The sequence below is a fragment of the Scatophagus argus genome, chromosome 13 (assembly GCF_020382885.2).
Source record: "Scatophagus argus isolate fScaArg1 chromosome 13, fScaArg1.pri, whole genome shotgun sequence".
NCBI lineage: Eukaryota > Metazoa > Chordata > Actinopteri > Scatophagidae > Scatophagus > Scatophagus argus.
Genome location: NC_058505.1, coordinates 15,077,540 through 15,103,750, shown reverse-complemented (window position 1 = coordinate 15,103,750; position 26,211 = coordinate 15,077,540). Strand labels below are relative to the sequence as shown.

At 41.0% G+C, this 26,211-nt stretch overlaps 2 protein-coding genes and 1 non-coding gene across 6 annotated transcripts; all 3 read right to left on the bottom strand.

The window, feature by feature from the left end:
• Positions 1–1,908: 1,908 nt before the first annotated feature.
• Positions 1,909–15,540, bottom strand: ano8a (anoctamin 8a). 3 transcript variants are annotated; one of them, XM_046408680.1, is made up of 18 exons: positions 14,468–15,540; positions 12,007–12,117; positions 10,856–10,988; positions 9,813–9,951; positions 9,581–9,677; positions 9,233–9,349; positions 8,959–9,086; positions 8,449–8,610; positions 7,191–7,343; positions 6,737–6,863; positions 6,428–6,483; positions 6,241–6,315; positions 5,277–5,774; positions 4,764–4,943; positions 4,467–4,658; positions 4,213–4,344; positions 3,787–3,897; positions 1,909–3,228 (listed from the first exon to the last, which is right to left on the bottom strand). In XM_046408680.1, the coding sequence occupies exons 1-18, from the start codon at positions 14,670–14,672 to the stop codon at positions 2,578–2,580; spliced, it is 3,267 nt and encodes a 1,088-aa protein (XP_046264636.1). In that variant the 5' UTR covers positions 14,673–15,540; the 3' UTR covers positions 1,909–2,577. The 3 variants fall into 3 exon arrangements, with proteins under 3 accessions (XP_046264636.1, XP_046264637.1, XP_046264638.1); XM_046408681.1 differs by having other exon boundaries at positions 4,764–4,940; XM_046408682.1 differs by lacking the exons at positions 10,856–10,988; positions 12,007–12,117; positions 14,468–15,540 and adding an exon at positions 10,491–10,594.
• Positions 7,682–7,754, bottom strand: trnak-cuu. The gene has a single exon. It is a non-coding gene; the product is annotated as a tRNA-Lys (tRNA).
• Positions 15,541–20,889: 5,349 nt separating the features above from the next.
• plvapa (plasmalemma vesicle associated protein a) lies at positions 20,890–25,471 on the bottom strand. 2 transcript variants are annotated; one of them, XM_046408684.1, is made up of 6 exons: positions 24,753–25,471; positions 24,015–24,081; positions 23,195–23,910; positions 22,013–22,679; positions 21,684–21,741; positions 20,890–21,217 (listed from the first exon to the last, which is right to left on the bottom strand). In XM_046408684.1, exons 1-6 carry the CDS (start codon positions 25,146–25,148, stop codon positions 21,184–21,186), a joined length of 1,938 nt encoding a protein of 645 aa, XP_046264640.1. In that variant the 5' UTR covers positions 25,149–25,471; the 3' UTR covers positions 20,890–21,183. The 2 variants fall into 2 exon arrangements, with proteins under 2 accessions (XP_046264640.1, XP_046264641.1); XM_046408685.1 differs by having other exon boundaries at positions 23,195–23,907.
• Between the last annotated feature and the right edge of the window lie 740 nt (positions 25,472–26,211).

Genomic DNA, 26,211 nt, shown 5'->3' with positions numbered 1-26,211 from the left:
TAAGCCCATGTAAGTGATTAAGCCATCTTTTGTGGCTCCTACTCCATTGTGAATTTTTAGTTTTGGAATATGTAATGAGGGTGGCACGGTGGTGCAGTGGTTAGCACTGTCGTCTCATAGCAAGAGGGTTCTAGGTTCGAATCCCGATCTGGGCCCTGAGTTCTCCCTGTGCCTGCATGGGTTTTCTCCGGGTACTCCGGCTTCCTCCCACAAACCCAAAAACATGCACATTAGGTTAATTGGCTACTCTACATTGCCCCTAGGTGTGAGAGTGTGTGGTTGTCTGTCTTGTGTTGGAAACTGCCTCTTGCCCGTAGTCAGCTGGGATAGGCTCCAGCTCCCCCGCGACCCTGACGGATAAGCGGTATAGAAAATGGATGGATGGATGGAATATGTAATGACAGCAACCCTTAAATTTTTATTTTAGCTCATGTCATTACAGTAGCTGAAAACAAAACTGAGTTGTGTTGGTTGCTTAGATTTAATTATCCATTCAGAGTTTGTTATGAAAAGGCATCAGTGCCGAAAGAAATGTTCTTGTGTTTTTTCCCCCCTATGAATAGTGATTTATTGCCTTAAACGGAAGTGAGTGTGTTTTGAGTGCCCCCTTGGTTTACATTGCTGTTTCAGGTGAAGAAATGAAAAACTGTTGAGTTGAATGGATATTGATCCTTAGTATCGCCACAGTAAGGACACATTGAAGCCAATACAGTCAAAGAGGTGACCAGTAGATTTTGTAGCCATATTTAAAGTTTGATGCTCATTAGTTTGAGGTCATGGTTTTATAAGCAGCACTCAAATCTTTGTAATCGTAAGGTTAGCACCTTTTATGGACTAGGTGATGACTGCAGGTATTTAGCTGTACTGATGTGTAGGCTACTTGTAAGGAATGCTGTCAGTCCTTGTTATACATTTGCTGTTAACATTTGTTTAAATAGATTTATCAGTTGAGTTATAATGAGGGAATGTGTTTTTGGATCAACAAGCTATTGACAGCAGGGCTAAATAAGCACAATGTGTGTTTGCTGCTCCTAAAGTGAGTGAAGCTCATAATGTTCTGTCTTTCATATTTGTACAGTCTGTATATTGTGATTATTCTGACCCTGTTATCAGGTAAGAAGGCAATATATCACTGTTTGCTCTTCCCCACGTCAGCCATAGTGTTACTTCATTTTATTTAGTGAAATTGTCCTTTTATGCAGGGGGTGAAACAAACAAAAGAATTTTGCTTGATTTACATAGCACCTTAAGAGACATGACTTTTTGTGCACCTAAAAGCGTGATACGATGCAAATGCAAATTATGTTTATCATGTTTTCGGTAATGTTTGGCACATCTGACAATTTAGTCTGTTAGTTTACGTTTTTACTTTTGTTAAGGGTTGGTGTAAGTTTCCTGAATATGACTTTAAACCTGAGACATGCAGTGTTTTATTTTCCCATCTTTTCATAGGAGCTTCACAAGCTCATTCTATGTTTTATCATATGGTTTGTATTTGGCCACCTGATTAAGTTTGGAAGGTATTGTTTTCTAAATGCTTTGCTTTGTGTCAATTGTATAATTATACTGTTGTCAATTTCAGGTGTTGTTCTTGTATAGATTACTCAGACAGAGTAAAGGCTGTGACTTGTAGTAAACAGCAACACTGGAAAAAAGCCCCTCATTCAAAGAGCATTAATTGTAAGTCTTAGCATGTAGTCATGTTAAACTATATCAAGTTCAGTTGAAATTATCTGCTAAATATTCCCTTCATAGGCATGTGTTGATGCTCAAATGTGTATGTTCTGTTCTTAATTTAAATGTTTGATGATTGATGAATGATTCTCCTTAAAAATGAGTTCACATACATGTCCTGTTGCCATAAATCCATCCATACACATTGATATAATGTGAACAAAGTCAGCCAACACTTTATCTCTTGATGGGTGCTTATTCAAGTGAGATTTATTTGCATTATAAGTACATTCACTAGTTTATGTAGTAAAATAATTCATAAAAAATCAAAGTTAAGAAAAATAGAATATTTTTTTTATGGTCACAGTGAGTATAATCTGACCTATTGCGGGAGAATACAATGGCTTTGAAAGTGCTTCACAACTGAAAAGACGTGATGGACGTGATGCATGCACATAACGTAACATGCATTCAATACAGGCATCGCAATGAGAAACAAATCTGAAATGGGAAGCTGCAATTTATGTCCTTTCACAAAAGAGCTAATTGAAAAAGCAAATCTGTAACATCAACATAATCTGTTCTGGTGCTTTTGACACTCAGGCAGTCATGCAGTATTGAACCCTACATAAAGGTTAATCAATCCCCATTTGAGGAGTTACACTTACTGTACATAATTGTACATATTTTACATGGAAGCTGGATAATCAAGTGTTAATAGACACACTATAATACTTTGTGTGAAATAAGTTGAGTTAAACTCTAACACTCGCTGACCTTACAAGTGTTCCGTGTTACTAATGTGATATCCTACAGTACACATGTGTCACTGTTTCTGAATGTTGCCTGAACATTTATACATTGCTCTAAGTTCATAATATTACAGTTACAGTTGAGCATTTATTAACTCTTTGAGCCAGAGTTTTCTAAATCAGTCAGTTGTCTTGAATCTCCCTTATCTGACTCATTGGAGGGTAACTCCTCCGGGGTTGTGTTTAAGTCAGCCCTGTTGGGCTGAGTGTTTGCAGGCTGTGTCCCATTCATACACACCACAGTCCCTTCTGATTTGCTGAAACTGAACAGCTTCCCAGGACTGAATGTCCTGTTGGGGGACTGTGACCTCTCTTGGCCACTAGGGGGAACTGAAGAGGTCACTGTTGACACAGGAGTTACTCCAGCTGCCACTGCTGGCTCTTTTTTCACCTCTGGCGACTTCAAGAACTTCAGGAATCCTGGGAGTTTTGCCTCACCTCCTGTTGGGGACTGGGCTGGTGAGCGTGAGGTGCCAGAGGAGAACTTTCCCTGGAGAGGAATAATCTGCTTCAGCTTCATCACATTGTTGTTTCCGAGTAGAGAGCTCGGTCTTTTAGGCTTGTCCCCCGGCTTGCCGCCCTGTGTTTTGTCATGGTGGTGCTGGTGCTGGGCGTCTGCCTTGTGGTAATCACTCTCCTGACGGGCCTCGGCCTGCAGCTCAGCTTGACGATGAAGCTCCTCCTCTTCACGTCGGCGTCTGAGCTGCTGTTGGAAGTGCTGCTGGGCTTGCTGCTCATGCTTCTAAATGGGGAGGTGTGTTAAAATGAACACATGGAAAAGGAGAGAGTGAGAGAATCACAGGAAGAATGAGCAGGATGGCAAAAGACAATGAAGCAAAGAGAGAGAAGGTATGTAAATGTATGTGAGGCAGCAGTGTTAGCAATAACAAGGTTGAACTAACTACTTACTAAGAGTAATTGAGTCTGTGTGCCTTATTTTATTTAACATCTTCACTGTTGAAGAAGTTGTCATCCTATCCAGCAGTTAGTTCACACAAACCAATGGTTTCCGACTTGTTTGCATTAAATATGCTGACTTTGGCATCACAAGACTTATCTAAGACACCATCAAGACAAGTGCCAAAGATGCGATCCAGCACCATACAGACAAACATAGTCAAACACGTACAGTTATGTTGTTGTTAGGCTGCACTAGTGTACATTGTTGGACAATGCACACCAAGAGACCAGTAGACACGCAGGGATACATGTGTAGAAATACAACAGAAATCACACAAAGTGCAGCCAACGGCAAGCCTTGTGTTGGACGAAGGTCTTTCAAGCTATGATACAACTATACCTTGAAAGCTTCCCTTCGTCGGTACTCTAGCTTGGCCATTTCTTCTGCAACCCAGCCAGGAATATCAGGGATGGCAACATGGATGATGTACTTTAGGAGGATTGCAAAGTGCTGTAAACCATCAAGACCACAAAGGGACAGGCTTAACACACAGTCACATTCAATTTCCTATTCTTATTTTTCTTCTTTTACTTCAAATCAAAGTCCACATACAGATACTAGTTTTGTGTTCAGTGATGAATTAAAAATAAGATTCTGAAGGTTTCATGAAGTCACAACAAAAAAGAAAAAATAGCAGGCCATGCACATTTATACTTCTTTTGTAATATTAAAAGGTATCATCTGGGGAATAAAACTATATTCTCTTAAACCTACAAAACTCTTCATAAACAAACCTGCATGTAACATATACTGTACAGCGCATACCTCCAGTAAGACAATGGAAATGATGGTCATCTCAGGACTCAACCAGGGAAACAGACGCTGGAGCTGCCCACACTGACCAATCAGGTAACAGTTAACTATAATGGCTATCAAGCCCATGGCCTCCATTGCGGTCTGATCCAAAGAGGAAGAGAGGGGAAAAAAAAATGTACAAGCTCATCTGATCAGATGCCCTCACTCTGTAAGATGAAGCCCGCAAGGCTTTGCTGACATTTTCCGAAACAAAACACACTGACCTGCCATTGTCCAATATTCTCCACCCTCTGTCCAAAGGGTCTCTGCAGGCCGGTGCAGAGCTTCAGGGCGTCGCTGCGGATCTCAATGATGTTGTTGATAAGGGCACACATCGCCGCCAGGGGAAATGCAGAGGAGAAGAGCACCACATAACCAAACTGAATGAACATTTCCTGGTAATCCTGAAGTGTGTCCTGTTGGGGTCAATCAAGAAAAAAAGTCTTATTTTCTGTTGTGAAGTTGTTTATAGATGATCTTGTATGAGGCAAGATAGTTTTAAAGTGTAAAACAAGTCCTACCTCATATGTCTGCATACAGCTCTCAATCTCAGCCTGGGTCAGAGTGACAGCTTTGGGTTCTTCAGGTGGATCAATCCATGACTTCTTATTCTCTTTCCCCTCATCTACGTTCTTTCTTCTCTGACAGAGAGTGTCAGATTCCTTTGGAGAGGACACAGTACCGTTCTCCTTGTTCTCCTGCTAATGTAAACATTAGACAGTGACATTTTCCCTAATGACTACCTATCATTAGAGAAAATATATATACAGATCTAATCTAAAGATATCTTAGGTGTTGTCATTTGGATTTGTCAGTGAATGGATGTGATCAGCCTCCACAGACATGATACGACTTAATTCATAAAACTACAGGAAATACGTTGGACTGTATTGGAAATAGTTTTAGGTATTTAAGCATAATTAGAGATTTGTTTCTTTAAGATACAGGAAATGGTATGGTATATCACTCCAGACAATATTTTTGCAGAGTAAGAAAAAAAGCCAAAACTAGAAAGTAACAAATAGACCACATACTTGAGCCTGCGATTCACAATCGCTGTCCTCATCACAACTGTCAAAAATACTGGACGCATCCATCCCTTCCTCTACCAATGTGGGACTGTCCTCCAGAAAGCTCTCATACACCGTCTGTGTTTCCGTCGTGACATCCTGGTAGTCGACCTTCTCAGTGAAGCTCACTTTACGTTGCTTCAGATTGCTGTCACTCATGTCCCATTCTTCCTCTGTCAGCCTGAATCCGGCTTTCAGATCCCCTCTTCTCCTCGGCTCTGAGTTACCATTAGCAGCGTGACTGACAGGGATTCCTCTGGGACCAAGGAAGGAATAGGCTGTCATTGAGGCTTGGGCTTTCCCCAGAGCCAGACGGCCATACTTGAGCATGATTGCCTGGAGTAGCTCCCACAGCACCTTTGGGGTGAAGACACCCAGTTTGTTTTGCTCATAGAGATAAGGCTGGAGAACCTCCTTGATGTTCTGAAGGAACTGGCGGAAGATCAGTAGAGTGGCTAGCATCTGTGAAGAGTAGACAACATTTGTCACTGTGCTGAATGTAAAAAGTGCATAAAAGATGACACATCCAGAAGTGTTTAGCATGCATTTGATGTAGATATTTAGTATGACTGAAGGTATAAATTCACACCTGACATGATCCCAGGACATTTACATCATTTGACACGCAACATTAAAGGGGCAGCTTATAAGTTATCTTCTGAATTCGATGGCAGCTCTGAAAACATCAGGCAAGCCAACTGTTGCTCACCGAAGTGTTTGCTGTAGTTATCTTTAGTGATGGCTAAAATTTGCTTAGTTAGCAATCCTGATAAACAGAACACACCCTGTTTGGGGCATCCATGTTGTTTCCAAATTGTAGCTTAAAGCTCATCAACACAATAAATTCGGGAGAAGAACTTCCCAACTGGGGAAATTGGAGGAGGAGCATGTGAATGCACACTGTGATAATGTTAATAGTAATTGTTACCTCTTTAAGTCGCTCCATGTCCTTGAGGTAGAATCCAATGTAGAAAAGGCTAAGGTAAGAATTTATGAATTCAAACTGTAAAAAAAGAAACCAGGAAGAAAACATTACAAAAAGTCAAACACTTACAACATCAAGATGAATTACCTCTGTTCTACCCCCTAACAGAGGAGGAGGAAGTATGACTTACAAAAACCATCTTGATGATGAGATTATTCTCATAGGCACTCTGAAGTCTGTAGTTCTCTGGATGAAGAAATAAATATAAGAGAAGCTTGTGCCAATCTGGAATAGTAAAAACTTATACCTTTAACTGCCTTACAGATTCCTCAAATGCAAAGGACAGGAACCTCACAGCATAATTCTTTCTATATTGGCACTCGGGTAACTTAATGTCATGAATGTCAAAAATGTTATATTTTAATTAACTTTCTTTGATAGTGATTTCTCTACTATACATCGCTATTGTGTCCAGTATTGCTCATTTTGTGTCTCTTACCCATGTCATTAAGCCAGTAGGCAATCTTCTTATACACTTCATCACATACGGTTACAGTGACGGCCAGAAGTATCTTAGGAATGAATCTTGTGATACTAGGTAGCTCCTGAATCTCCATCACCACTTCCTGCAAGGTGCATTAGAAGCATGATAAATACTTAATAAGTCCTATTCATTCATATCTCTCAAATCCCACAGCTATTTTTAAAACGCTATTAAATGAATATGAGCAGGCAAGATATATATTTGACTGTGCTTTGTTGAACCTGTTTGTAAAAATGATATCATTAGCAGACTAAATTGTACTTATGAATCTTAACTTTACACTGCAGTGGTGCTCGTTCTGCCCTGCTGTTGTTTAACTATTGTGTTATTATTCACATTTCAAGTAACGGTGTTTATATCAACTCTATTTCTTTCCATTAAACTTCAGCGCTGTGTTGCCTGTTCAGACCTGTAGCTCCAGGCAGAGGAGCATAGCGAGGAAGACAAAACAGAGACAGAGGAGGCAGATGGGCAGGCTGACCAGCCATCTGAACACAGCTCTCTTCCAGGGCGGGTAGTAGAACTCCTCACAGCCCGTTATGGGACTGCAGCGCTTCACTCCCTGCAGAGAGAGCAGAGGAAGACAGGTTTCATGAATACAATCATCTTTACTGAAAAATGAATCGCAAATGTGTGTTCAAAATATGATCCACTGCAACTTGTTTCCCGCTTGATTATATTTCTTTCTGATTAACACCAACCCAGATTTTGAAGTGGCATTTCACTTAGTTCAGATTTGTTTGGAGAATGTTCTGTCATGAATGAGATGAATGCAGAATGCATGTACATCAATGATCCAGTTATCACACATTCCACTTCCTCTTTTCATGCTATTATTTCATATCACGATAAATGACCATACTACTGTTGGCAGAAATGCCTCCTCAAAAAAAACATTTTCGCCCAACGTGGGGCTCGAACCCACGACCCTGAGATTAAGAGTCTCATGCTCTACCGACTGAGCTAGCCGGGCTTGTTGCGTTTCCTCCCAACATTTCTTTTCAAAGGGGTCACCCCACGTACCCTCCCCCAAACCCTTTTTTCCTTCTACCCAACAGAGGGTGGGGTGGGGGTGGAAGAGTGGGTGCCTGCCCCCTCCCTTTTCTGAGAGCACGTGGGGTATGAAGCCACACTCTTCTTGTAAACATGAACCATTTCCGGGTATTGTGTCAGCCCTGAAGAGTTGCACAAGTGCTCACTGATAAACCACTGAACCAGACTGACACTGCTTTTTTACCTGAGGACAGTGGAACTGCTGTACTGATATAAAAGAATTTACCATAAGTTTTAGATAGATAGATAGATAGACAGATAGATACTTTATTGATCCCAAGGGAAATTCAAGCATCCAGTAGCCCATTACAGCATTGTAAGTTAGTCAAAAAGTAAGCAAACAAACAACCAAACAAGGCCTAACTGTTAGTAGAAAAAATAGACTAAACATATACTAAATAAACTAACACATAAAGTACAATAGAGTGCAAAGGCCTGTTGTGACTGTTGAAGCGCGTACCTTTGTGAGAAGTCTAGAAGTCTCTTGACAAGTGACAATTAAAAGTTTTGGTGTCAAACTGCACAAATGCTGCAAGACGTGAATGAAACCTGTACACCGGCAACAAACTGCTCTTTCCATCCATGCGTGCTAAAAATTCAGCAACAGTCCTCACCCTGAACTGTGGCCTAGGCTCCTCCAAGGACTCCGCTGGGGTGTCCAGGGTGCCCCACCTGTAGGCCAGCTCCGCCTCTCGTCTCTTCCAGCGCTCCAGGAACAGCGTTGCCCACACAACATTGAAGAGCGCAAAAACCACACAGCAGATATCCTGACTGGTCTGTGATCAATCACGTGAGAGTAAAAACACACTTAGATAACCTTTGAAAGTATGATTATGCCATAAGTTTTTGTGTAGGTACTGAGTGCTGATTCGACTTGTTGTAAATGTTTCTTGTTATCTATAAAAACAGACAAAAGAAATAATTTTGTCAGCTCTCTGAGGACAGACAGCAGTAACAGTAAGGTTCAGTAAGATCCTGATGTTCTTGGCATATGAATAAAATATGTAGGTGAAAGAAAGCACAAATCAGCATCAGTATACATTTATTGTGATAGGTAGAAGAGTAGGTGTTAAAAAAGACAGATTGTGTGCAACAGCTCTTGTTATAGAATGAGTTTCAAGTACCTGGTCAGCCTCTGCAAGTATCCAGAGCAGAAAGCCGATGACAGCAGGGTAAAGCATGGAATTAGTGTAGAAGCCCAGCCAGGCAAAATACATGCTGATCTTCACTCCAAAGTAGTCACAGATATCATCTACAAAGCAGATGAAATTATAAACAGCTTATATAGAAATTGTGATGTATGGAAGCATCATCATGAACAAGACTTAATATTAACAGTCAGGCCTGCTGTTTACTGTCCTTCCATATTTTCTTCAAACAAAACTGGATATTTCCTACCCAGGGGCTGCCTTTCACACACAGCCTGGACCCAAGAAGTCATCAGCTGGTTGAGGATCCTCTGCTCATGAAGGGGGAACATTTGATGGATCACCCCCCGAGCCACCAGCTCTGGAACTACAGAGAACACATCATCACATCATGTCACCTTAGTACATTTTTTTTCCATTTTAGACAGAGCTTTGTCAGTTCAGATAAATGTAACGTTTACAGTAAGTCTGCGTTATCCCTATGTTATCACTTTGCACATAAAACACATTGCACACAGCACTGACGCTATTTAGATACAAAAAAGTTACACGGTGCATCGTTACAAAAAAAGTCATATCATAATAAATGACAGCATACTGATTGGCTGTCCCTCCAGGAAGTGAATGTTGTGAAGGACCTCCCCCTGTTTGGCTCGCAGATTGTCCAGCCAGTACTTAATAATACTCTGACGCTCCTGAAAAACATCAGGAAAAAAAAAAGATAACTTATAATAACTGGATACATGTATTTTGAATTCCTGAAACATATCTGCAGAAGACAGATTAAAAATATTTTTAACACATTCAAGCCAGCAGTTTTGACCACTAACCTGTGAGGTAAAAAAGCAGAGCTCGCTCTCTATGTTCTCGTAGATGTTGTCTTCCTCACAGGAAAAGCGCCGCATCCCGCCGCCAAACTGCGGTTTGACGACCTTGTGCATGCCCATCTGCTCTGCTCCACGCAGTAAGCTGATGGTGAGGAGACAGGGTAAATGAGCAGCAGGATTAAACCTGTGTGTGAAGGCTGTGCTGCAGATGTTTGACAGATTAGTGCATAGAGGGTAAACACACATTAAACTATAACACACACACACAGCTGTGACTGATAACTGTCAGTGTGATTTTTAACTTCTGAATTTGCCAATGTGTGCTTAAAAGAATAGTTCACCATTTTGGGAGGTATACACACAGCCCAGTGTAAGACCACTACAAGCTGGTTTTATGTTGTTTTCAGTCTTCATGCTAAGCTACGCCAATCAATTCCTGGCTCTAATTTAACAGTTAATGCACAGACATTAGAGTGGTATAAATTGTTTCATGTATCTCCTGGCATGTCAGTGAATAAGCATATCTCCATAAATAACAAATTTTTAATTTAATTTGCCAGGGGACCAGGGACATTCATCATTTTTTTCATCATTTTTCTTCATTTTTTCATACTTGCCTTTATTCGCTGAAGTGCAGAAATGTTCAAACACATGCAGATATACAAACAAACACATGCTTACGTTTGTTTTCTCTAATGGTGGTTCAGCTGAAATGGCAGAACTGGGGTTTGTCTACAACCTGTCTCTCTGCTCATATTGTTGGCTCTCCTTGACTTCATTCTAGCAACCTTGCTGTAACCCACGTGCAGATAAAAATTAAGTAAAATGTTATGAATAACCAGCAGGAACCACATTTCAATCACCATGCCTGACCATTATTCTGATCTCAGTCCTAAAATCAAGTATCAGCAATCCTCGGCTGCTTTGGAAAAGTAAGGACCAACCAAAATGTGCTCACTCCAAACAGTTCAAACAGAGACAGATTCACTCCACTCATGCATGTACGCACGCACACACTGAAAAGAGCGCGAGTTTCAGAGTCTTACTTCTCGAATGTTGTCGTGATGAAGAAGGCGTGTGTCAGGGTGTGTTTATGCTGTCGAACCTGAATGCTGACTTGTGGGATTCCAATACGAATCTGATTCAGGAGCCACAGCAGAGTGTGGTCATCTATTGTATCTGCAGGGAGAAAAACATTTTTTTAGTTTGACTGCATGTTAGCGACAACTGCATTTTCATTTTTTTCACATTGTGTCTCAATTAAGCTATTTTGTGTGTCATTACTCAACATCATTGTAAATGAGGACCTGCCCTCAATGATGTTTTTGGAGTTTAAGTAAAGGTAATACTTATATCTTTTTATATTTAAAATAAATAAACATCAAACTGGAAATTACTTACACTTTGGATCCTACCAACATGCACATACTATTCCCTATATGGGCTGAATGTTAGTAATAAGTGAGCTATTTACTGTAAGACGCCTGGTGATTATCCCATTTGTGTTATTTATTTGACAAAATTTTACAGTAGAACTGCAAGATTCAGTGGTCAACATCCAAATAAATGATCAAATATGATGTGGAGTTGCTTGATGATAGACTACTGATCATCACATTAGTGGCAATTACCAAGTACAGAATGATAATTTAATTCGGGGTTATTTAATGTTGCTCCACTTTTCCCCCAAGATGTTAAATGCAGAACTCACATTGTCGTCAGTATGATGGCTTGATATTGGATTTAAATGTTGGTGAAAATCTGTTTTCAAAGGTGATGATGTAACATTATGCTACTACATAAAATGTCCATCTCTGTAACAAGAGGAATGTCTCAAAAATCACGATAATATGGACAAAACAGACCAGCAGTCACCCCATGCAGCATATACAGGTTTTGTACATCATGTAAGTGTATAAGATTTATCTGTCTGAGTCAAACTGTAATGGCAATTTAATAAAATGCTTTCAAATCCCATTTTAAACCCACAACTGCAGCTCCTTCAAAAACACTGCAGAAAGGGCTGGTCTGTATACAGGTACAGTAAATGGATGCGATTTAATTGTCCCCAGAGAATACTTCAAGTCCTGAGTGGCTGGCTGACCACCAAAGACATTTAGTGAGTGTGCGCTGTTCTCTCTACAGTGAGGTATTCATCACAGGACAAACAGGGAGGACAGACTGGAGCTTACAGTACCTGGGAACGTCATCAGGATATCACAGTTTTCAGTGGGCACCATCTTGAGCCAGGACTTTCGAGACATAATGTAGTGTCTGGCCTGCAGAAGGCGCTTCCCAAACAATTTATCTGAAAGCAAAAAAGGGGCAACAGGGTGAGAAGGTGAGAGAGAGACTCAAATTGGGGTTAATAAAGTTTAAAATGACTGAGAAAGATGGCTTGACCGGGTGTGTCTGTGTGTGTAAGAGAGAGAGAGAGAGAAAAAGAGAAAGAGAGAGAGATAGAGGTGGGGTCCAGGCAGATGGTGATATTTTTTCATGAGGGCGATCAAGGACACAGATGACAGGCTAGTCATTAGTCTCACTCTACCACTCATCACTGACGTTACTTCTTCACCTTGTTTTGTTTTTGGGTTTTTTTTTTGGCCTTTCCAATGTTTTGCTCAGTCATGGGGCGCTTGTGGGAAAAGAATAAATGACAGAAATATCCAAAACAATTGTTCAGCCAGCGTGAAGGTTGACTGTGCCGTCCTGCCTATGACTTTGAGCAAATACTATGAGCTCTAAGCAAATACATGATATGTAAACTGGGTGGTGTGTAAATAGCCACTTGCAAACCAGCTTTTCGAGTCTGTTTCTAAAACCAATAAATGCAAGCAAAGCAACAGGCCTTCCCAGCAGCGTTACTCCACACGTACATTATCACGGTGCGGTCTGAGCTCTGAAGTCATCATTTTTTCTGCTTCTTTTTTCACACGTTGGTTCTCACTCTAAAGTCACACTCTCGTAGGCACAAAAGCCCAGTGGTGACTGACCGATCTCTTAATCGTTCACTGAATCGTGCCGTGACACTCTCTCTGAGGACCTGTCTGTGATCGGGATTTCACATTCTGCACCGTAACCGCACTATCACATCATCTACTTATCCATATTACTGGGAGCCATCAGTGCTGCTGTTATCACTGTGACACTAGTGTATGTTAGACTGACATGCACACTGAGCGACTGCCACAAACCCTTCATATACTGTACCTACAATAAATGACACAAAACAACAGTGTCACATATGTCATTCAGTAGAGCAGCGCTGTGTGTGCGTGTGTGTGATAATTACTCAAGCCAAGCCAAATCACTGACACTGATATTTTCTTATCTTTCTGAATCACAGATCATCTCTTCGACTGTCGCTGACATCATTGCTCATTAAGACCACAACATGCGTGCATGTATCTGACATGCAAATCTCTCTGCCAGGCAGCAGTCGGTTATCCATTCCCAGCAGCATTACCATGTATGATGAGAAGACTTAGTGTCCATCTGCAGTGGAGCGTAGACTGAAGAACTGGATTATATTGTACAGTAGATTTCTTTTTTATCCTTCTTTTTGTGTAAACAGTTGCGTAAGCACTATGTACGATCATGGCCACACGTACCAGTTTCAGCCATGGGATTTAAAAAAATCATCATGTTATATTTAGTGATATTTCTAAGTCTGTCTCACACAATGACTCCTGAAATACAGTTCAACCTGGAGAACATCGGCTACACAACCTGATATATGATTTCCCATAAATAAACATGACAATAAACCATCAGTGACATCTAACTAATGAACCACTCATCCACAAGCCCACAATGTTTGAGTATGTCTTGCCTTATGTCTAAGTACACATTAAAGATGGCACATTCTAAGAAACTCCTAAATAGTTTCACTTGAAAGACCAGCATAAAGCCTAAGCCTGTATCACCTGTCCTGATTCATATAAATGATCTTCTCCGACAAGGCAACACGGGATGCTTTGAAGTAAAGATGAAAAATCAAAGTAGCTACAGCAGTGACTTTGTTAAGGCTAAAGCTGTAGCGGTTATTTGAACATAATGCAGATGACCAGACCTTCATCTGAGTGTCTCTTCTTTGTCAGAGACGATCAATGAGAGTATAACTCAGGGGTCCTGGAAAATGCCATCAGTTCAGCCTAACTATCCTCCTCATCATGCAGTTCCAGATTTCATCTGCCTACTCACCACTGTAACATTTCTCCTGTGAAACCCTCAAGTCTTCAGCACCTGAGACAAAACGGAAACAGCTGACATCTGAGCCTGACATCTGAGTCTTCAAAGTGCAGCACAGCCCGCCAGGACGTGCACCTCGGCTGCACATGACTCCCGCATGCACCTGTGGACCACTAAAGCCTGACTCTTCCCGGGCCTGTCTCGGTCGGAATGCGCATTATGCAGCGGGAAAAGGAACGACTCCCTGACATCAAAACCCAATCACAGACGACTGATCCCTTCACTCTCTTATGAGTCATTCAGTGAAGTATATCAAGCACCAGTGACTGCAGCATATTGTCCACGAACAGTAGCCTCATTTGTTCCTCACTAGCCTCATGTTTTTGTTGAACACTAAGCTTCCTCTGAGCTCCACTGCACGCACGTACAAGACAGTGTTTTCTATACCGTTTTCCCCTGACACTTACCGAGCACTCCGGACGGTGATAAGGATGTTTGCTGCTGCTGCTGCTGCTGCTGCTGGTGGTGGTTGTTGGTCCTGTCCTGCTGCTCACTTGGCGCCGTCCTCTCCATCCTCTCCCCTGCCCCGTCGCTGTCGTCGACGTCTGCGGTGCTGCTGCTACTGTTTACAGTAGTGTCGGTATCAGCTGCTCCGGTGCCTGCCGTTTGCATGGTGGAGTGCACTAATACTCCAGGCGGTGATGGGACTGATAGACCGCGCTGCACAGAGGACTCTTTTGCTTCTATTACATGGCCGTTACATGTACAGGGAAAATCCCTAGCACATCTGATAAATGAGGAGGAGGAGGAGGAGGAGGAACATGATCATGGCATCTACACGTTACGCGCACTAGTCGTGACTGGGTGGTGACGACAGAGCGGAGGGAAACACCTCGCAGGCTTCAGGTCTGCATTCCGTAGCTGTTCATACAGATCTGCAGGTGGCCAAATAGCACATGTCTTCGATTATTGATAAGGATAAACCTGACACAACTGGGCCACGTCCCACAGTGACTTTTCAAGCATTTCCATGCACTATTTCCCTTCACCTTGCCGAATGAAATGTAGCCTGGTTTGAAAATGTTCGACATTCCTTATGTAAATGAAATTAACATGGCCTGTATGTGCAGATCTGTTAATGCCATTGAAATTGATATTTAATGCATATTTTATGATGGTAATACCGCTTTTCGTATATGAAATAATCATCAGATTGTAGCAGGGCCAGATTAGCTGAAAGCATATAGGGACCCATTGCTTATTTGCTTTGTGTTTGAGAGTTAAATTCAGCCAGGAGATGGTTAGTTGAGCTTAGCATAAAGACTGGAGGCAAAGGAATTAGTTAACCCAGCTGGCTCTCTGGAAAGTTAACTAGTCCTACCAGCACCTGGTGGGTAGTTTTAAAACTCCATTCCAACACCATTTTTGCACCACACCAAGATTAGCACATATATGTGGGTGAACCTGGTAAAAGTAGAGGCTGGCTGTGGCTCTTCAGGTGCCTTTTGGCAAACTCCAGATGGGCTTTCATATGCATTTTACTGAGGAGTGACTTCTGTCTGGCCACTCTACCATACAGGCCTGATTGGTGGAGTGCTGCAGAAATGGTTGTCCTTCTTGAAGGTTCTCCCCTCTCCACAGAGCAATGCTGGTGCTCTGTCAGAGTGACCATTGGGTTCTTGGTCACCTCCCTCACTAAAGCCCTGCTACCCCGATCACTCAGTTTAGTTGGGCGGCCAGCTCTAGGAAGAGTCCTGGTGGTTCCAAACTTCTTCCACTTACAGACTATGGAGGCCACTGTGCTCTTTGGGACCTTTAATGCAGCAGAAATCTTTCCGTACCCTTTCCCAGATCTGTGTGTCAACACTATCCTGTCTCAGAGGTCTACAGACAATTCCTTTAACTTCATGGCTTGGTTTGTGCTCTGACATGCACTGTCAACTGTGAGGGCTTATATAGACAGCCTGTGCCTTTCCAAATCATGCCCAATCAACTGCATTTACCTCAGGTGGACTGAACTCAAGTTGTAGAAACTTCTGAAGGATGATCAATGGAAACAGGAAGCACCTGAGCTCAATTCTGAGTGTCATGGCAAAGGGTGTGAATACTTATTTACATGTTACATTTTTCATTTTTAATAAATTTGCAAAAAATTCAAACAAACTTGTTTTACTTTGTTATTATGGGGTATTTTGTGTAGAATTTTGAGGGAGAAATTTAATTTGATCCATTTTGGAATGAGACAGTAACATAACAAAATGTGGAAAAAGCGAAGCAGTGTGAACACTCTCCGGATGCACTGTAACTGTTGTCTAAGTATGCTTTATGCTTTATTAGCCAGCTCTTGTCCATAAGTTTGTCTTAAAAACATATCGGAAGCTAAATTATATTATAATCCCATATGATGATGTATTTAAATGTTTGTGTCTCATTTTCCACCAACAACATGAAAAAACCCTTGTGTGGAAATGGAAAAACGGGGCCAAAAAGACGCTAATTTCTTGAAGTCGGTTATTCAGTCACAGAGGGGTCATTGCTCTAAAGCTTGTCTGTCCGCCTGTCATGGGTTCTCACTGTCCTGTCAACATCTGGGCAGATTCTACCTCAGCTCTGTCTGACGGATGAGGGTGTTTTGATTCTGTGTGTCACTGCTTGAGGCACAGTGAGTAGTTGAAGGCAGAGAGAAGATTGTAGACCACTGTGACAGACTGGACCCAAGTGTGATCTGAGGTTTCAGTGAATAAAGATAATCATATCCTCCAAAATGATGGTGGCTAATGAACTGAAATTTGTGTGTAAATATGCTATGTGAAAAGAAAGAATGAAAAGAAAATATCACTCCGCATTGCAAAAGCTTCCACTTCCACTCAGTTCTGATATTATATTGCAGCAGCAGATCATGTGATTAATATTGTGACATCAACTATTCAGGTGATATTAGCTTCATGCTTTGTAAATTACCTTTTTTATTTACCACCTTTTAGACCTGTAAAAAAATTCATGACATATTTAATTTCCCTTCCCAATTCCAGCATGATAATACACTGCAATGGACACTAGATGGAGGCAGAAGGTAATTTAAAGCTTAAAGTGCCTACCAGGGAAGGGTCAGGCTGCTGCCACAGTCTGTTGTGTATGTCTGTTGTAACCTTTAAGTTTAAGAGTGAGGCGACTTCCCTACTGTCTATTTATTACAAGGCTGAAAATAATGTAAAAGAATGTAATGTAAGAGGAAAAATAAAGATAAATCTCTATTAATGTATATGTGTCACAGACAAGCACTATTGGCTTTTTGGCTGCCCTGCCTCTGTCAAAGCCTATTGTTTTAATAGCTATTACCTTTTAAGTGAGGCAGATGGCCCTACATATTGGAAATTATCACTCAAATTTAAAATGAGCTTGAAAGCTTACTTGTCTTGGTTTCACTTTCTGTTTTACTCAAAATGAAGAGAGAACCGATGATAACCTCTCAACAATATGGTAACTGCCAGGAAACAATAACTTTTTGTCTCCTGCTAAGTGATGTTATTTATTCATTATGAAGAAATATTTATGATTGTTGGTAAGACAGGGTCACAGAGTGAACTTCCTGCTGTGTCAGCTTTGTTCATTGACCTAAACTTCACCTAATGAGTAAATAGGCTGTCAGCACACATTTAAACACACTTAAGACAAGATCGAACTTTATTTAGCCACAGGGAAATTGTTGTGCAGCTTTGGGCCCTGTCTCTCAGTGGCTGTGAGGGATTGAAACCAAATAGCTGCAGTGTCTTTAGCTCCATAACTCACTCTGAGCAAACAAGATGATCAGTAATTGTCTCTCTATCCCTCTCTGTGGTGTAGCAGCCGTAAGACTCTTGGAAGGTGATGGAAAATCAATGACATAAATAAACAAGACACTGGTGTGCAGGCTTACAGCCGCTAAGCTCATGATAATAACTCTGACACTTGAGGAAAAAGGCATTTGTTCCTCAGTAAAGCCTCTTGTTTCAGGTGTGTGTTTGTGTTTCTGTTTGGTATATGCACAAACAAAAGGAAAACAACATGATGTAAGATTTTACCATTATTTAACATAGACATGCTCCTGTAAAATATGTCAGTGAAATGGTATTCAGTGTGCAATTTTTGTGTCACACTGTAAATCAACATCGGTCACCATAATTGTTCTTTACTTCAGCATCAAATGTAATATTTGTTTGATTTTGATTGAAAATACAATTTAATCAACACTTTGACTCATGACTAAGTCTAATGTAAAACTAATGACCTTTGCATAAGATGATGACTGAAGTTAACATTAAAACTCAGCATGTTAGCATTGTTATTGTGAGAATGTTAGAAAGCTGATGGTAGCATATAGCTCAAAGTAACGCTGTCCTAATTACCTAATGACACAGCGGCTAGCATGGCTTTTGAATATTACTTATTTGAAAGTTTTGACTCAAGTGTTTGTTTTTTATTTACTTGGTAGTTTATTGCATTCATTAACTGTAATTCTTCATATTGCACTAGGTTTGAGATCACCACTTTCAATTGTTGCAGCTAAGAAATCACGTTTGGCTGTAAATACTACAATAGCCATGAGCATTAGCTGCTGTAGCCATGGAAAAGAATCCAACCAGAGTGGCAAATCAGAGCTTTAACAAACTGAAAAACACTTTGCAATGCCATACCACAGAATTCAGCCATGTTTACACCAAAATTAGAAGTGAATAGATATAAGGGTCAGATAATAAAATAAGTTTTCTCAACAGTGAAATCTTCAGCTTCTAACCGCATTCAACAAAACACACGACAAAATTTTCTCTATGATCTGATGTTTCTTGCCAAAATGCACACTGGGGTTAACTACTCAAGCTTGTACCTTCTACTTTTGACAACGAACTGGAGATTTTCTAACGTAGCTGTGAATATTTTGATCAGATATTTAACCAGGAGAGTTTCATGCCAATCCAAGTTGTAGATGAGCACCAACTATGAGTTGTTTGTTTGTGTGTTATGTTTACATCATGTGCACAACTTTAGGACTGCAAGGCTGTCCAGGCTACATTAGGTCTTACTGGTTACAAAAACAGGTTACATGAAGCCAAGCAGTTAACCTGATCTATGTTTTCCTTTTCATAATTCTTGGAAAGGGACGTCAAGGTGAAGGTTATGGTCGCAATGAAGGGCGTCAGTTCAAGGGTACATTTTATCTTCCTGCTGTTTCCAGCACTTACCTCACTCTCCCTCAGCACTATAGTATTTTCACAAGAGAAGGGGTTTTGTCCCCTGGTGTTTCTAGCATCCCTTGCAGCCATGGGACTGAGGGAGACCAAGAAGATAGGAAATGCAATTAGAAGTCACAGTAAAGGGGGAACATTAACAGCTACAGACAAAAGAGGTCACAGTCCGTCAACCTCAGGTGAGGAAGGAGGTTGTAATTACGAGCACCTATTCCCTTTCCTGCAGCAAGAGCGGCAGGGAGGTGGCAGAGCACAGTTAGACACAATGGCTCTAACTGTGTCACTGGTCTCAGTGCTGTCCACAATGCTTGGGGTCAAGATCCCCAAAGAACAATTAGCAGGTTAGCAATGTTAATAATCAGTGGAATTATTGTACTGAATGACCTAAATATTGACAAACTGACAAACATTGACAAATATTAACAAATGATTGTATTCAGTGCCTATTGTGTCCAATGTTGGTTGAATTACATTTTTTGAATTATGAAAAGCCTCACAAAGTTTGACTTTTTAATCTCTTAATTCTTACTAATAATTATTGTTCACTATGTCAGTTGAAACTGTAGTCAGTTGTGTTATTTACGTATGGGAAATAAAGAAATGAGTTGACAGGAAAAATGCAGAGATGACAGGAAATATGTTTGCACAAACAAGCAACATTGCAATGTTTTTCCAGTGAAGTAGTTTCAACGTGTCCTGCATCTCAGTGAGCCCAATAAAGTGACTTCCATACGCATCCAACCAGTTGACCTTTAATATCGTCATAACTACTCCTGCAGCAAGCCACACATCCCAAATGTGGAAAAACACTTCATGTTGAACAAAGGATATCCTTTGGACGGGAAAGAGTTCTCTACCCGCTCAAGTACTGTATTTATTAATTGGCGCCAACACACTTTTGCTTCTTGAATTAACAGTGTGTTCCCATCCTTTAACAGTGCAATGAACAGGATGTTTGTCTGTTCTCATGTTCTCTTTGTTTCCCTACTCCATTATTGCCTCATGGTAACGTTGGTCTTGGAAATACTGTACAAACAAAAATAATTTTATATTTCACTTAACTAATTTTATGATCACTGTCAATAGTATAAATAGGTATGCTATATTGCAGAGATGTAAGGAAAGTGCCGATCATATTTCATAAACATCAGCTGTTTATTTCTACACACTGAAAACAACCCTGTTTACATTTTTCTATATTAATTTCTGTTTTGTAAACCAAACAGTTACTAAAGAATAAAGATAAAATCTGGCTGCTTTTTCTGTATTGAAGGTCTGAATGCACGTCAGACGCCAAGAGAAGCCCCATCTTTTCACCCATGTGTTGTGTTATTTATAAACAACAGGGTTAGGGATATCCGTGTTCTTTTCAGTTAAGTGATGGCACATTGTTTTTAACAGCAGTACAAGTACAAGAACACTTCTAAGGGTTCTTCCCATGTGCCTGCTGACAAGTTGGCAGGTAAACATAAACATGCTGAAGGGATTAAATCGTACTGCCAGAAAATCTTGCCTCAAACATCACAGGAGGGGCAGGGGAGTCATTTGTAGACAATTAACCATACAATAGGTGACGCACACAGGGACAAACAGTTATTTCCGGGTCTGTATATGGTAGATATCTTAGATAGCTTTGTTTATAAAGAGGAGACAGGCACAGTTGATGTGCTTACATTGCACAAGGCCTTTATTTTTCTGTATTTACAGCTTAAAAATACAACAGGTGTTTATTCATGTTAAATTGCATATTATATAGATACAAATCATTAACACACAAAGTTCACATTCTGCATTCCAAAGTGCAAAAGTTATTCAAATTTCTTTTGTAAATGCACACAGAGGTGTAAACTGTCATAAACAGTGTATAATATATGGTATATGTTAATATGCATATGTGAACTCGATATCAGAAATTTGGATTTAGCTGTGCATTGTAGATGGTGTCTCACCAAGATGAACTAACCCAGCATTCTGGAGAGATCTTGTTTCTCCCTGGAAAAAGAAAAAGAAAAAAACAAAACAAAGCTTTTTGTTACAGAAAAGGTTTGTTGCTATTCTATATTGGTGTTATTGTCAACACTTCCAATGAGAGGAAAAACAAAAACAAAAGGTTATAAAACATATGTTTTCTTATACTTTAACACTATTAAATACAAAAATACAGTGTTCTGCTTTTTTAGAAAACCACTGAGTCTTCAGTTAATACAACAACATATTTGTAACCCATTCTAAATTATTCAGAATTTTATTCACTTCAGTATGGTCCAGTTCGTAGGAGAACCAAAGTACTGAGAGATGGACTAATGTGTCATTGGTTATATTCATTATTTTTTCCCAGGATTTATTGACATTAACAGAGATATTGAATATTGCCTCTGTGGAAATGCTGTTCTAAATGCAACAAAAACAGCAGCAACACTTTTGTATTCACTCTGAACCTACAGCTAAAGGTACTCACGCAGGGGCTGCCGGGTTGATGAGGCGTTGCAGATCTTGAAGGTGCTGAGCAACACTGACTGTTAGTTAAATATAAGAAAACAGTGATTTGTCACCACTGAGCCATAATCATAATCAATCACACACACTTTTCATACAAGTGGATGGCTGTGTGTCATATGTGCTGTATGTGCTCTCCTTGTGTATGCATGTATATTGCATTACTTATTATGTTTCTGTAAAGGTTCAGTTCAAATTATCTATCCTGGTTTTGAAAAATCCGATTCTGCCCCCACCCCAGTACAATACAATGCAAATAAATAAATTGCCCCAGAATGGGAATGCTCTTACCTGGGCCATGTCCACTTGTCCTTCCTGCACTGACTGGCAATCCAGTTCCACCATTACTATTCCCACTTGATGTTCCTTTCCCTGTTCCACTACCTGTCTTACTTTGTCCTGAATTACTGCTCCCATACGCAAACCACGGGCTAAGTCCAGAGTTAGTTCCAGACCCACTTTTATTTGTCAATCCAGTTGAACCAGAGGAAGACCCTAGGCCTGAGGTGCTTCTCACATTTGACGTTGGCTTATTTGAGCCTGTCCCGGTTGAACTCAAGTTCGGGATTAACCCAGTCGACCCAGATGCTAAACCAAGAGTTGATGAGCTTCTCCCAACCAGTGGTGGCTTGTTTGAACCTGTTCCACTGGAGCCAAGATTTGGATTTGACCCTGCTGGTCCATAATTTGAAAAAGCTCCCACGGCTGATACTGGTTTATTGTATCCTAACGCACTGGAGCTACTTGATCCAGATGATAAGACAGATGAGCTTGAAGAGCTTGTCCCACTTGATACGGGCTTATTGAATGAGCTTAAGCCCACACCTGACCCTGTTCTAACAGGCTGCCCCCCACCCAAAGAGCTGGATGAGGAAGAGCTGGATCCAGCACCACCAGATGAGCCCCACCCAGTCTGACTTATGCCTGTTCGAGTAGGCATGCCTCCACCAAAGCCAATCTGAAATCAAGTGAAAACACCATTAATATGGGAAAAGGTTTTCATTTCTATTACACGATGCAACCAAATTGAAATCCACCACAAAACGTGATTATATTGAAGACACAAAGCCCCAATTATTTGATAAACAGCAGACACTTATCACAGAGTTATTTGCCCAGTTCTCACCCTTGTCCTCTCATGGACCTTACTGGCAGACAATTTCTCTACTCCACCTAATTCTCTGCACTTATATCTGGATCATTTCAAAAAACCTGCCAGGTTGCTATGATCTCATTCATCTTACATACAAGATCTCAAAGCACTGGGATGAGGGCTTTGTTAGTACTTTATTCTTTCTAATCATCTATCTTGGCTAGAGGAGGAAACTTTTGTAGACAACAAAGATAGAATTAGTTCACAGAATGACATAGTTTTTGCACAAATGTGTGCTAATGTCTGCTGTGTCTGCTGTCACACCTGCAAAGCTTTTAACATTATAATCACATAATGAGTCACAACATTCATTTTCTTACCCTGGATATGCAGGACATGTTGAGCTGCTTGAGTTGCTCTTTAAGGTGCTCAGCTTCTTTACTTTTATATTTGACACTGCTGTCCAGGACTTGAATCTCTCCATTTAGTCTCATCTTGTCCATAAGGAGTCTCTCCTTGTCCTCGTCATGTTTCCGCTGAAGGCTGTCTAACTTTTGCCTGTGTTGCTGCATCAGGCCTGTGCGGTTCTGACTGCACCAGCGGTAGTCCTCAGACAGTCGCCAGTTCTCTGCCTTCAAGCGGCTGTTCTCAGACTGGATGCTTGACACCTGTTCTCCTACAGTGTTCAGGTAATTCTGGAACTTATCTTCCACCTCTTTGGACAGACTGCTGCAATTGTTACGGATTTGCTCCAGGTGCTCACTCTGCTTTGGGCAGGTGAGGTGGAAGGAATTGTGTGCGGGGAATACGGAATTGATCTTCTGCAAGAAAGCTTTGGTGACATTGGTCACACCACTCAAGGACTGAACAAAGTCAGTTTTGCATTTCTGTCTACAGAATTCCACCTCCTTTTCATGTGTGAATTTGTCCCTCCTCAGACTGATGGTCTCCAAGTTAAGGTTATCCCTGTCTTTGGCCATCTGGTCCATTTCCCTCCTCATCTGCCGTGTTGTTTGTGTGAAGTTGGACTGCACAAGCTCTAATCTGGCTTTCAGCTGCTCGACCAAGAGTCCACAGGTATCACCACTCGGGACTGCTAAATAAGAATGAAGAATAAAAGAAAAAAGAAGTAGGCAAATATAGAATAACTCAAATGTTTCATTTATGTTTGGGTTTGCACTAAAGAAATGTCACACTTACATGGTGAGCAATGGCCAGGTGGTAGTGGTCTGGACTTGCAAAGGAGCAACTCGACAGTGCACTGTTGCTGTTCATATTTAATTGAAAGAAAAGACATTAGTAATTTTGATTTTTGTATTTTTAACCTCCCAGTTACCCCCCTCCAGAAAAAAAACAAACAAAAAAAATGAACGAACAAAAAAAGAATAACTATGATACTGACATGATATATTGGCTGCCCTGCTCTTATCAGCATCAGTGATAGAAAAACCATATCAGTCCACTAGTAGCTCTTAGTGGTGATGTGCAGTGGTAAATTTTTTCTAGAACAGTCGTGAATTCTAGACTAATAGAAAAGTAAGATCTTTTATATGTCGATCTAAAGTGGCACTCTGACTCACACTAAATAAAATACAGCCAATATGTTGTGTTGCTTTTTCTTCTTCTAAAAACTATAAAAGAATATCTCAGAACTACAAAACATGAAAACTGCATTTAAACAGTAGTAAATGTGCAAATTTACTGTTTGAAAACAATATGACAGCATTAAAGCTCTTAGAAGTATTGCAGGTATTTTCCTTTCATTTGTAACTTTACTTATTCTAACCCAGTCATACTAAGAGGAACATACTGTTTGTAATTTGTAAGCCTGTTGAAAGGTTAAGAGTTCGATTCCAAATAAGACTTTGCAAATCCATATGAAAAAGGTCAGGAACTGGCACATTAGACAGAATAAAAAGGTTAAGCTCAGTTTCTCACCAGCTTCCTGTCAAGATCTTGGATAAGGTCTACTGAGATGTTGGCGAAGAAGCGTATGTTGGCCAGGTCCCAGTCATTACGGGCCTTTTCAGTCAGGGTGGAGTTGAGTAAGGTGGTCAGGTTCTTCCTCTGGTCCCTCAGGGCGACATTCTCTATGGAGAGTCGGCTGAAGCTCTCTTCAAGATCTTGGATGCGTGATGTGGATGCTGAGTCCTGCTTCTTACCGTAGATCAGGAAGAGCACCAGGCTGACTATGATAAGAGACTGAATGAGCGAAGAGAAGAAGAAGACAATGCGCATATAGTAGCCGCAGCTCTTGCCCTTTGAGTGGTACTGCATCCTCTTCTGGGTCTGTGGGCTGTGCTTGGAGACCTGAGAGTAGCCACTGCTGTACATAGGTGCTGGTGGCCAAAGGAGAGTCAGAGAAAAGCCGTTTACAGTACAGTCCAAGGGTTGATGGTTTAAGATGAGAAGCCAGCCAAGTTCAAACACGATTCATCTCTGAATCAGAGGACACACGCGTTCCGCCTCAGCACTCTACAAGTCAAACGAAACAAGACAATGCTGAACTGTTTCAAAGCAGTCAGCAGATTTCGCAGTCCATTTCATGAAAAGCTTGCACCTCTGTCTCTAGTCCAACACACTACAGATGTGTGCCAGATGTTTCCTCTCTGTGGCGTTGATGGTATGAGCATTGATCAGATTGTGGGTGAGTTGTAAACAGGGATAGGAATTTATAAACTCCTCTGACCAAACACTTCCCATAATCAGAATCCCCTCCCTGCTCATAGGCTGCCCCTCCCTATGCAGAGTTTGACAACACACACACACACGGCCAGTGTCTAAGCATATACAGTATGAGCCATGCAAGCTTGTTTGTTTATTTGAGCCTGAGTTTGTGTTAAACCAACTGAACCACTTCAGTTTGCTTATGACATACATGTGTGTTTCCAGTCAAAGCCAATATATTTTGGAATTTCCTTAATCATCAAAGTTTAATTTCATGAGAATTTAGTGTTTAGCAAATCAGTATGAGGCTTTGAAGCAAAAATGCAAATCAGTATGTTCTTGATTTGGTGTTATTGATTGAAAGTGACATTTCTACAGATGACCTCACCTGGAGCAACAACATGTCCTGTCTCATCAGGAAGGCACACCAACGGCCCTACTTCCTCAGGAGGCTGAGGCGTGCCGGACTGGGGAGCTCAGGCCTGACATCTTTTTACAGATGTGTGGTGGAGAGCGTCCTGGGCTTCTGCATCACTGTGTGGCACGGCAGCTGCTCTGTGGCAGAGAAGAAGGCTCTGCAGAGGGTGGTGAAGACTGTGGGGCGCAGCCTATCCACAACCACGGACATCTACACCTGAAGATGCAGGAAAAGGGCCTCCTGCATCATGAAGGACCCCATCCATCACTCACACAAACTGTTTGCTCCTCTCCCCTCAGGCAGGAGGCTGTG